Source organism: Grampus griseus, assembly GCF_964374135.1.
Source record: "Grampus griseus genome assembly, chromosome: 18".
Lineage (NCBI taxonomy): Eukaryota > Metazoa > Chordata > Mammalia > Artiodactyla > Delphinidae > Grampus > Grampus griseus.
In genome coordinates, this window is record NC_139012.1 from 64,211,477 (window position 1) to 64,224,154 (window position 12,678).

General features: G+C 46.5%; 1 protein-coding gene across 1 annotated transcript in view; it reads left to right on the top strand.

The window, feature by feature from the left end:
* The window catches only part of WDFY2 (WD repeat and FYVE domain containing 2), a 176,092-nt gene extending 166,141 nt beyond the window's left edge, over positions 1 to 9,951 (top strand). The window contains exons 9-12 of the mRNA XM_082676018.1: positions 3,105 to 3,206; positions 4,059 to 4,189; positions 7,001 to 7,109; positions 8,153 to 9,951. Of these exons, the coding sequence (XP_082532144.1) occupies positions 3,105 to 3,206; positions 4,059 to 4,189; positions 7,001 to 7,109; positions 8,153 to 8,182 (372 nt within the window). The 3' untranslated portion in view covers positions 8,183 to 9,951. The remainder of the gene's footprint in view (positions 1 to 3,104; positions 3,207 to 4,058; positions 4,190 to 7,000; positions 7,110 to 8,152) is intronic.
* Positions 9,952 to 12,678: the final 2,727 nt, after the last annotated feature.

Consider the following 12,678-nt stretch of genomic DNA (forward strand, 5'->3'; position numbering starts at 1 on the left):
AACACTTGAAAAATTAGACAAAAGCGATTTCCCAACTTTTTTCCATACCCTCACCCCAATCTCATTTCAAGGGAGTAGTTGCTATTACCCATAATGCAGTGCCTTTCAAATACCAGTAATTAAATGCTTAAGGAGATTGAAGCTTGATTTGCTCAAACCATAAATCCACAGGAGTTCTATTAGTAACTAATTAAAATGATCCTTGCCGTCAGGAAGTAGGGAATTGTGGACTGTTGCTTTTGAAAGTACCACTTGGCCCCGTGGGCGTAAAGGCAGGGATGTCGGCACAGTATGTGCTAGCCAGGCTCCCATGTGACTCGTTATTCTGCATGGTGGCCTGTTTTGGGTGACGGACAGTCACACCTGGACTGTCCTGGCTTCTTCCCAGGCCTGACTGGCCAGACTTGGGGAGGGGAACCGCTGGGCTCTTTTCCCTCTGTGCACACAGCCTCCCTCCCTGATAGACAGAGGCCCAAAGGAGGATAACGATGCGGTGTTCCAGAGACGGAACCAGGTGGTTGGTGGGCAGTCCTCCGAGCCATCTTGCTTCAGTTATGCCTTTTGACATGAAAATATCTGGGCGCTCGGTACTTGTTGACTATCTTAAATCTTCTCGAGCGATTCAAAGCTCTAAATGAGCAGTGCTGGTTCCATCCACTTTTTGCACGTGTCCCATTTTGTAAACATACATCCCCTGAGGTGTGTCTGTGGAGCTAAGTGCCATGTGGCGCTCAGCTCGGGAGGCCTGAGGTGTAAGGAAACTGTCCCTGCCCTGAAGGGCAGGTGGCCTTTCTGGAAGAAAAGACATGGGGGAGAAAACGTCAGAGAACTATTCAATGGTACAAATCGTTCAATCACAGTTGGTGTGAGTTAGAGCATCCGGGCGGAGGATTGTCATCTGCTGACGTTCTCAGCAAAGGGTCTGTGGCAGGAGGGAGCACTAAGAGCTTGACGGGCGTGAGTGCACTCTGACCAGAACAAGAAGCACCAAGGGCAAAGAGCGGGCAAAGTGGTCGTGCGCAGAGGCAGAGGCAGAGAGGAGGGGACGGTGGCCAGGGGGTGGGCCGGTGGGGGGAGACCTCAGGTGGCTGAACACAGATCAGGCAGACATCCCATAGGTTGAACGTGTGTTTGTACAGTTAATGAAATGCAATTTCTCACAATTTTATTATTTTTTTAAGTATATATAATACAGGTTCTTTGTAGAAAAGTTAGACTGAGTACTTGTTAACAAAGAGAATGTCAGTTATTCATGATACCACCACCCAGAAATACTGCCCTTCCCATGTTGGCAAACATCCCTCCTTACATTTTTCTCTGCAGATACATGTCAGATTGTTTTTTGGACAAAAAAATGGAATCGTACTACACATGCTGATTGTTTTTCCCCCTTTTCAGAGCCCTACCGTCAGTTCCCTCCTCATAGACACCCACTTATGTATTTCATATGTGTCCTAAACCAGCACGCTTCCTTGTAAAAGGTGTAGCGGGGTGTGTGCGTGTGTGTGTGTGTGTGTGTGTGTAAGTTGTTTGTAAATCTTCCTGATTTTCCTGCATCATAAGTGTACTGAAAAATCACAACATAGATAAGTCTTTTAGGGGTAAAATGTTGTCTTCAGCTAAAAAACTTTGGATTATTTTATTAAATCTGTCTTTAAACGAATTAGGGCATGAAAATTACCAAGTAAGTGAAAGGCTTACTTGTTTTCTTCAGTTTTAATAAAATAAATAGACTAAGAATTAGAGCTCTTAAAATGTCCCCTTTTTACTTTTTTTTTTTTTTCTGAGAAAATATGTAGCTTTCGGTTCATTTCTGCTTAAAGATAGGGGAATAGGCTAAGTCCCTGAGTCTGTTCTATAACAGGTCTTCCTCAGAAAAGGATTACATCAACAAAGTCCTTCCTGAGCCTTTACTGTGCTGCTGTCCGTTGTGAAGCCCGGAGAGGGGAGGCCGTTGTTTACCATATTTCTCAAACTTGTTTGATCTCAGGCCTCTTTTACAGTAAGTGTCCTGTCAGTCAAATTGGCGTGCCCTGGAATTCACTTTTGGGAAACGCTGGGGTTGGGTGTATTTTCCCCAATTCCTTGGGTTAGGTGATATATGGAAAGAGACCAGTCTCTCTGCCAGAGGATGAATTTACAGAGTAGAGCATGGAACTCTAGAAGCAAATGTAGCGTCCCCCTGTGGAGAATCTATAAAGATTTGATAAAGAATAGCTTTCAGCTTAACACATCCTTTAAACCTGTTTGACATAGTTTAGAGTACTCGCCATGGGGTTGGGGAATAGTGAACAAAGCCAGGATATTACATGACCCATGAGGCAAGGAGCAGAGCCTTACACCCTGCCAGGCCCTGCCAAGACAGAGGACCGGTAGCTTCCCTGAGAACCCGCCGCTGCGGTCAGGTTCTGTCCCTCCAACGCGGGTAGCTGCATGCATGTGTAATAGGCAGGTGTATGTAATTGTACACAATCAGAGCAAATATAATTGCATATGATCGGGAAGGATGAGATAACGTCCTAAATCCTCAACATAGCTGTCAGTGGTGTGGCCCCTGCATCCCCTCCAGCCTCAGCCCTTCATACCCTTCCCACCCCCCCTCTCTCCCCCCTTACCCCCCCTTTTCCTTCCCCTGCTCCCCCCTTACACACACCCATGCGCTCCAGCCATCCTGCCCCTCTCTCTGCCCACTGTGCCTGGTCTCCTGCCATGCATCCCCAGGTCTCAGCTTGTTATCATTTGTCAGAGACAAAGTCCTGAACCCCAGCCTAGGTCATCCCACTCTCACAGCACTCTGTGCTTCTCCTTCTCAGGCCTCTGATCCTTACACTGATTCAGATAATAACTATTATTAATGAGATTTTCATATTAAGTCTTCCCTGATAAATTACAAGCTCCATGATGGTAGAGATTCTTTCTCTTCACCACTACATCCCCAGGACCTGACGCATCATAGGCATTTAGGAAATATTTTCAAAATGATCGAGAAATCACACCTCTGTTTCTTAGAAACACATCTTGATTATGTAAGTTTCGGCAGTGACACTGGTTCCACTGTCTGGGCTGCTTCTCACTGTGACCTGTTGTGTGCTTTATTTGACAAGACCCCTGAATGGTTGGACAGTGATTCCTGCCAAAAGTGCGATCAGCCTTTCTTCTGGAACTTCAAGCAGATGTGGGACAGCAAGAAAATTGGCCTGAGACAGGTGGGTGATACGGATGCTTCCTCAAAATGTAATTGTGTAGAAATAACTTTACCTTATGATCTTGGAGGAAGTAGCGCCCCTGGGCGAGAGCTGCAGTGGGAGTAAATTATTGCCCTGGAGTCACTTTGTGACCGCACGCTAGTTTATTCCCTTTCTCTCCTGTAGCTCATTCCTGCTGCATTCGGTTTCCGTAGTCACTTGGTGCCAGTAGTTAAGGGATATGATTTTAGAATTCTAGTGGCATCTAGTGAAATGTACCTTAAAATTAGAGGGGCCGTGCTTAGCTTATATTGGTACCAAACCATGAAATTATGTAAGTGATGTTTATTTCTTCTTAATTTCACTTTCCTTCCTTCCATCTTAGTTTTAGTTATTTATATCTATGTATAATACAGCATTTTCAATCTGATTCCACGGTTGGGTTTGGTCTGCCCCAAGGAAGTCAAATGCCAGTCGCCTAGCTTGAGCACGGCCAAAGTGCAGACAGTGGATTGAGTCAGGTTTCGTCCCAGTTCTTCACCCAGCAGCGAAGCCTCTGGAGGTGGCACTTCTGGACACCCAGCTTTAAGATAACCCGACCGCTGGGTGGGTCCTAGTTCATACGGTGATAATTGGAAAGCACCGAGACTGGGGAAGGGGGCGGGGTCTGAGGCCGTGGCACGATCACGTGTGCTTCCCAAACAGTCCTCATCCTGAATAAACAGTCCCAAAAGAGGAGCACCTGGCGCGTTCCTTCAGTTTCCTGGAACATTCTGGTTTAGCATCCTCACCTGGACGCTATGGGTCACACCTGAGCCGACCCGGCCAGGCCGAGGTGCGCAGCCGCAGGGAGCATGTTTTCTCTCCCTCCAGCACCACTGCCGGAAGTGCGGGAAGGCCGTCTGCGGCAAGTGCAGCTCCAAGCGCTCCTCCATCCCTCTGATGGGCTTCGAGTTTGAAGTGAGGGTGTGTGACAGCTGCCACGAGGCCATCACCGACGAGGAGTAAGTCCCAGCAATCCGCAGAATTGTCGAGGTTAAGGAGGGAGCCGGGTCTAAGAGCTTCGCCCAGCGCCGCAGCCATGACTAATGGGGCCCTAGTCCTGCTGGTTTCTAATGCAGACCGTGGCTGGTGGGCAGAGCCCTCCTTTCCACCAAGAGATCATGTTCTCTTGTGGGCAGGAGGAGAGAGTGCACGCTGAGAAATCATCTCTGTGCTCTCGTCAGTCCCAGGGGTGTGTGCCGTGAAATGTTCTTGTAGCAAACTCTCTGCTCATTTTCTTCAGAATTGCCCAGCAGTGCAGGAGCCCTGGGTTTACTTTCTAGCCCAAGCCGGTATCATTATAGGACCAAATCAGCCCACAGGCTCCAGAGCTTTTGTTTTCCAGGAAGAGTTAAGCCATTTCTCCTAAGAGGCCAGTGCTGCCAGTTGCCCAGCTGCTGAGTCTTGCTGGTCAGTCTCGCCCAATAACCCAGGACCTGAGGTTACTGTGCCGCTGTGCTTTGTTGGGGGGTGGCAGGGAGGGTGGGACAGATCCATGCTGTCTTTTCATTTTTTTAATCTATGTTCCTTTTTTTGTTTGGTTGGTTTTTTTGGCCACACCGCAAGACATGCGGAATCTTAGTTCCTCCACCAGGGATTGAACCCGTGCCCCCTGTCATGGAAGCTCGGAGTCCTAACCACTAGACTGCCAGGGAATTCCTCCCATGTCGTCTTTTTCATGTCAGCTGTTGTAAAACAGATGTAAACAGAATGGTCTTCACCAAGTTTCCCTTTTAGTGAATTACAACAGGATCTCATAGGGAACTTATTGCCCAATTCTCCCACCTCCACCCACCCCCACACCTGTTTAGAGTAAAGTCATTTTACGTACTAGATGGGTGTCTTAAAAGCTGCATGTAGGGCTTCCCTGGTGGCACAGTGGTTGAGAGTCCGCCTGCCGATGCAGGGGACGCGGGTTCGTCCCCGGTCCGGGAAGATCCTTACGAGCCGCGAAGCGGCTGGGCCCGTGAGCCATGGCCGCTGGGCCTGCGCGTCCGGAGCCTGTGCTCCGCAACGGGAGAGGCCACAACGGTGAGAGGCCCGCGTACCGCAAAAAAAAAAAAAAAAAAAAAAAAAAAAAAAAAAAAAATATGCATCAGAGGAGGTCAGCATTTAAAGGAAATTCTTGGCAAATTAATAAAACAAAGCATTCTCTTAGATAACCCTAATGTTAATGTATGTGTTTTTTTCATTCTTATTTAGTCATAGCAAATGTTAAGTAAGATGCCCTTGCATAAGTAAGCATTTATGTTCATTGGTTATGTTCTGCTCATCGTATGTGGTGAAATTAATGAGTTCTCATTAAATTAGAGAGCTGCAAGAGACAGGATATTCTAGTTTAATTCTTCATTAAAGACACAGACCCAGAGAGTCTAAGTGACTACAAATTAAACCTAATTCTTTAATTCTAAATATTTTAAAGTGATCAGTTTTAGGATACTGAAGATCTGTTCTCCAGATTGAGCAATTAACAGCCATCTTCAGGGAGCCCACTGCCGAGGAGCGGCGACGTGAAACATGATTAGAAAACTGCAGTCTCCTTCCACGTCCCTGTCCCCTTTCCCACATCACTGTTTCTTCTGCTTTCTTCTCCGTGGGAGCATGTGCATTGCCTCTAGAGTACCTAGGCAGTTGACCAGCCTTCTTACTAAAAAAATACACAGATTAAAAAACTAAAAAGCAAATAACAGTGTTTGTTTATATATTGTTTTACTTGTCAAAGCATCAGAATGCCACAGAAAAACCAGATCTGCAGTTATACCAGGGAAAAGAGGAGAAAGAATGAAGAGCCCTTAGATGAGAATGACAGTCTTGGGCGTTTTAACAAGTGTGCTTTTTTTTTTTAATGCAATAGACAAAGGTAGACTATTTTACCAGCAAGTCCTTCTGAGATCAAACTTAGCAAAAGCACTGTGGGTCGTTTTAAAGATTTGTTTACAGCACAGATAGAGAGCCTCACAGACTCAATCAGAGCAACAAAATCTCCAAAAGGACGTTTAGAAACTTCAACATCTTTTGACCATTTTGGAGAGTATAAGAATCCTTTTACCCTTTTTTTTTAAAAAATCATAACATGTCACCAGGGAATAAAAGTAGCTCTGAGGAGCTTTCCTTTTTTCTTTTTTTTTCTTTTTTTTTTGCGGTACGGGGGCCTCTCCTGTCGTGGAGCACAGGCTCCGGATATGCAGGCTCAGCAACCATGGCTCACGGGCCCAACCACTCGGTGGCATGTCGGATCTTCCCGGACCGGGGCACGAACCCACTTCCCCTGCATCGGCAGGCGGACTCTCAACCACTGCGCCACCAGGGAAGCCCCATTTTTTAAAAATTTATTAATTTATTTATTTTTGGCTGCATTGAGTCTTTGTTGCTGCATGTGGGCCTTCTCTAGTTGCGGTGAGCAGCCTTCTTATTGCTGTGGCTTATCTTGTTGTAGAGCACAGGCTTTAGGTGCACAGGCTTCAGTAGTTGTGGTGCACGGGCTCAGTAGTTGTGGCTCGCGGGCTCTAGAGCACAGGCTCAGTAGTTGTGGCTCACGGGCTTAGTTGCTCTGCAGCATGTGGGATCTTCCCGGATCAGGGCTCGAACCCGTGTCCCCTGCATTGCCAGGCGGATTCTTAACCACTGCACCACCAGGGAAGTCCCAGGAGCGTTTCTAATAGTGAAGTCACTTTAGCCATTTGGCTAAAAATTAGAGCTTAATGTCACTCTAGATCTTCTTCCTTTATATACTACTGCCTTTCACTCTTGGAAACTTTCTTTGCTCCCTCCAGACGTGCACCCACGGCGACCTTCCATGACAGTAAACATAACATCGTGCATGTGCATTTTGATGCCACCAGAGGATGGTTACTGACTTCGGGAACTGACAAGGTTATTAAGGTAGGATGCTCTCTTATCTTAGAAGCTTTCCATCTTTGGCTCTGTGTAAATATACAGGAGCCCCAAGACCACATGAGGTCTGCTCCAAAGCTTACCCTTGGCAATGAGCATTTTTGAGAACCTGCTACCTGCCGTGAACAGTCACTGGCTGTACACACCAAAATAAGACATGGCTCTCGCCTGAAAGGAACAGCTAGTCTACTGGGGACATACTTTTAGAAAGACAGTTAATAATAGGTCACATGTTCAGCAGCCCAAAGAGTAATATGGACAAGAATTACTGGACGAGTTCAGGAGCTGGAGATAGTGCTGCTGGAGATGGCTTCAGGAGGGGGTTTGAGCTGAGCATTGAATGAGCCAACAAGTAATAAACAAGATCTTTTCCCCGTGAGATCAGTTACCCAGGAGCAGTCCTCCAGGGCCTGAGGACTGCGCTAGACCACATGGATTCTGTGACACAGCAGAGGCACAGGACTGAAGGGGCCACACCTGTGTCATTCTCTGAGGCACCCAGAGGCTCAGGTTTGCCTCGTTCACTGAGCCCTACTTCCTGGGCCCGTTCTGGTCCCTTCTTGGAGGCAGCAGCAGGATGGGGCGGTTGAAATAACCCCCTTTGGAAGCCACCAGACCTCTGTGACTTTGAGCACGTTTAAAGTAAATTCTGGGAGGCTTGCTTCCTTTATTTTTGAAAATGAGACATTTCGTAGAACTGTTTGGAAGATGAGATGAGATATAGAAAGGACACAGCACATCTTGGTACCCATTTGTTGCCTCATATGTTACTTCCCTTCCCCCTTGAATGAATCTAATCTGCCTTTATTCTCCATCAGCCGGATTAAAATATCCAGCTGCCATTGTCCTGTTTTTGAGGGTTATGTTGAACTTTTTGATGGACAAATACTATTTTATAGATTTATAAATGATGTTCGTATAGGACTTAGCTCCTTGTTAAGTTAAAAAATACACTTGAATTCAGTTACAAGGACTGTGGGTGCTCAACACAGTTGAATGGTAGTTCATCAGAGATCTTCTTCTTTTTACAGTTGTGGGATATGACCCCGGTTGTGTCTTGATGCCCCTTCCAGGCACCAGGAAGATAGTATTTACTCAAGAAACGGTTGTTCTAACCTAAATCATGACTGGAGCTGTAAAGCAGATGCGTGAGTGGTGGGAGAGAAGCTGAAGAGCTGAGCTGAGCTTGCGTGTGACCCGCACACACGGCGGTGAGCGGTCGGGGAGCTCTTGTGAGGGAACTCTTGCAACTTGTTCATACGATATAAAAGAGGATATTTTTTTAACAAGTGGTTTATACAGTCTGGCTGTGCTACCTTGTTTTGAGTATACTGCAAACTCAGTGTGGGGTGTTTTAAGTTTTATATTTTTCACCACTTCGTTTTAGTTGTTGCTTTGTGTGTCGGAGAAATGAGGCGTGTATAACCGTTCAGGGTGTTTTCGGTAGTTATAGTTTCCGTGTTTCCTTCGCTTGGACACATATCTCGTGGTCAGCATCTCTTCCTTCTCTGTGTATCCACCCTCGGCTTCATCGGCTGTTCCCCAGAGTGTACGTATTCACAGTTTATTTGCAGTGTTTCTGCTTTCGTAGAAATCCCCTCCCATTGAGAGACCTGGAAAACCATTCATGTGGATTTCCCAGCTGACTCTTGAATCGCCTGAGAGCGATCTGTTTGTGATATCTAGGTCGTACATGTTCTCATGGAGTGGAAATGACCTTGTGTTTCTGCCTCAGTTTTTCTCTGTCTTTCCTGCATTAAAAACAAATGTTGTGAGAAAGCCACTCGCAGCCACAGAGTAGATTATCATAACTCAGGCCTTCAACTCTCAGTGCCTGGATCATTTCTAATTCAGCTGGAGCTTTCTGAGCCTTTTAGGTTTCAGTTTTATTGACACAGCTCCCTGTCGCTCTTCATATTAAACACAAAACAACAAAACCCTGTGTCCTTCAAGAATAGTGTCTTTAAAATGCGTTGTTCTATGTGATGTCACCTCTGAACTTGAACATGTTCATTGCTGCGAGGTTGTATCCTGCTTTATTCCTCACCGTCTGTATTTTCTTCTGTCAAAACGAGATATTTAAAGATTTTTATCTTCATGTATTTTATGAGAACACTTTGCACACTTTCATACTAAAATTGTGTGATCTGAGACATAAAAGGTACTGAATCCTACAGTTCATGCTGTGTTCCAGTTGGGAATGTAAAAAAAAAAGGGGGGAGGGGGAGGCTTTAGGAGATGAATCTAAACTTAGCTAATTTTAAGGGAATCCACTCAAACTTGATAAATTGAGATATTCTTGTGTGTAGTGACTCAACTTGGGATATTGAAGTTCTTTTTTAAAATCTTATTTTTGGGGGCTTCCCTGGTGGCGCAGTGGTTGAGAGTCCCCCTGCCGATGCAGGGGACGCGGGTTCGTGCCCTGGTCCAGGAGGATCCCACATGCCGCGGAGCGGCTGGGCCCGTGGGCCATGGCTGCTGAGCCTGCGCGTCCGGAGCCTGTGCTCCGCAGCGGGAGAGGCCATGGCAGTGAGAGGCCCGCGTATCGCAAAGAAAAAAAAAGTCTTATTTTCATTTGTAAAAATAGAATTGAAATTAGCAGCAGGCATGAGCTATGTGCTCGCCCCGTTCTAAGCACTTTACACAAGTGCCACCTCATTCAGCCCTCACCTGTCAGGAGCATTGGGGGATCCCCGGGTCCTTGGGGTTCATCAGGTTAATTAAGCAGAGCCTCGCAGTTAAACAGGCCAATTACTTGCCCTTCCCTATCTGAGCCCTACCTCCACAGGATCTTGTTCTCTTTTGATCTGACAATTTGGGGTGGTAGTAGTTGAAGTCCTCCCTATTTTTTTTTCCTCTTTTCCTGAAAGTAATTTTTCCCCCTCGTGATCATTAATTTTCTTTCTAACTGGGAGAAGGCCTCCCAGCCATACTTGGATTATCCCTCCCCCAACACTGACCAAGTGTGCTTCCGGGGGACGGGCTTCCTCGAGATGATTCTGCTGCTGCAGCTTTGGGAAGCAGGGCAGTGGGTGTGCCCCATGCAGCCATGGTACGTGACAGCCATGACCTGGGACATCAGGGCAGATGGGCCCATGTGACCATACTCTAAGGTTGTGTACACACACACACACACACACACACACACACACACAGCAATTACCACTTATCACTTAACTGCCACTTCCACACAATCCTTGCTCGCCATCAGCCAAAGCCACCATAACTAACTTGAGTCTCTTCTGCATGACTGCTCTGTGAGAGAGCTTTAAAAAGGGAATTTAAAATACTCAAATATTGGGCTTCCCTGGTGGTGCAGTGGTTCAGAGTCCGCCTGCCGATGCAGGGGACACGGGTTTGTGCCCTGGTCCGGGAAGATCCCACATGCCGCAGAGCGGCTGGGCCTGTGAGCCATGGCCGCTGAGCCTGCGCGTCCGGAGCCTGTGCTCCGCAACGAGAGAGGCCACAACAGTGAGAGGCCCGCGTAACGCAAAAAAACAAAAAAACTGATATCTATTTTGTAGTTTACTACTAGAACCTGGAGCCACTTAAGTTGTATGTAATAAAGGACTGTGTGTTGGAAATGAGTTGTAGGAAAGAATCGCTATGTTTTCCCTTCCTGAACTTTGGAGCCCGGCCTGTGTATAGAGAGGCAAGCACAGCGATAGGGAGACGGTGGATCAGGTGCGCGGCAGACCTGACGTGGATCTGAGTTGGGTCTCGATGAGCTCAGACCCCACTGGGAAAGCTGATTGTCTCCTTTGGACCACATGTGACACCGTGGTCCCTCTGGTCTGTGACCCTGCACTTCAGTCCAGCCATCTCCCTCCCAGCCTGTCTGTAACCCAGCCCACAGGGCCACTCAGAGGTTGAAACCACTGGACACCTCGTTGGTGACGAGAGTCACGATCAGTAACCACAGATATGTCAAGGTATCCGTTGCCCTGCCTTTTCCTTTCTCCTCATTTGTGTAGGTGCTTGAACTTGGTGAGAAGCGCTTAGCACGCCAACTGTGTGTGTCTATAATACTGTGAATTCTTGAGTATTACATTATCTCCACCATTTTTGTAACTCGTAGATATGTGTTGGTGTCGGGGTGCCTTCCAAGCATTTTTATGGAATAGAGGCTTCATTCATTAGGAGTGGGAGCTGGTGCCAGCGCTTGGCTTTTCTCCTGTCTGGGTTAACTCTCATAGTTCTTGTTTTACCCCACTGGAATTGCACTTTATATATATTTTTTGCTCTGTTACTTCAACATACAGAAGCTCTGGCAAGTAAAGCCTAACAGGATTATGCTGGGAAAGTGGCAAACCCGCACATACCGTGCACGTGGCTGTCCTTCATTGGGTAGGATAGAACCAATCACATGCTCTCAGTTTCTCCAAAGAAATGATGTTACTGGAACCTTTAACTGCCTGGGTTGTCTCCACAGTAGCACAAGTGGTTTTAAGTACTTGGAGTCATGTGTCTTTTTATCTGAGGTCAATCAACCATGATGTATTTCTTACTGGACTGTTTGAATTATTCAAAGAATCATAAAATCACAAAAACTGGAAGGGATCTTCAGACATCTAGAATGTTCCAAGCACAAAACACTATAGTCACACCAGGCAGTTAGAGATCGCAGAGGTATCAACAAGGGAAACCTGAAAGAATTTTCGAGGAACAGTTGTTTTAGAACATTAACTGGTAATGGCGTGAGGGGGAGCAATGACTTCCAGCCTCGAGGCAGGGAGCTCTCGGAACCGGGTCTGTTCCTCTCATTGTAGGCACAGCCTTTGGCCCCAGGCTGTGGTTCCAAGCGGATGGGTATGTGCAGTGAGGTGCTTCCTGCAGGTCTCCATCAGCATAAACTCCTTCCTACACTCTTCCCCACAGACCACCCCAGCTACAAAGTTTAAGTGGAAATCCAGGGGCACTGAAAGCCCACCTCACCCTCCGTGTGTGGGTTGGCGCTGAGCCAGTCTCTTCATTGACCTTCTTATGGAACATTGCCTTTCTTTTCCTGTTTTAAGGTTCATTTTTTCAAAAGCAGAATTTATTTTTTTCTTAACATTAATCAGTTTTTAACGCCTGAATTTTGCCTTTTAAGCAAGGAACTAGATCTAAACTATGTTATCAAAGTTACTGGACATAAATATCCATTAAATGACATTCCTTTGGTTTGGCCTTTTCATAGTAGTTTAATTGTATATAAATGACCTTGTCCACTAAGATTTATATTTTAAAGTGAAGGAAAGCATTTTGCCAAAAACATTCTTTTTTTCCTCTCCTTTAAAACAAAGTTATGTTTTTCTGGATGTGCAAGTGCCTATCTAGCGACATGATTGGGAAACAGAGATTAAGTCCATCTTGAGCACTGAGGGATCTAGATGACCCTTGAGACTCCAATTCTCGTCCAGTCCAACCCTTTGTTGAGTGTCCACCACACTCCAGGCTTTGAACCAGGCCCAGGGTCACGAGGTCCATCCTGTCGCCTAGATGGATCATTTCAGTGCCAGGTGGTAAATCCAGTGACAGAGGGCTGTGGGGTCCTGTTCCAGGAGCTGCGCAGGTG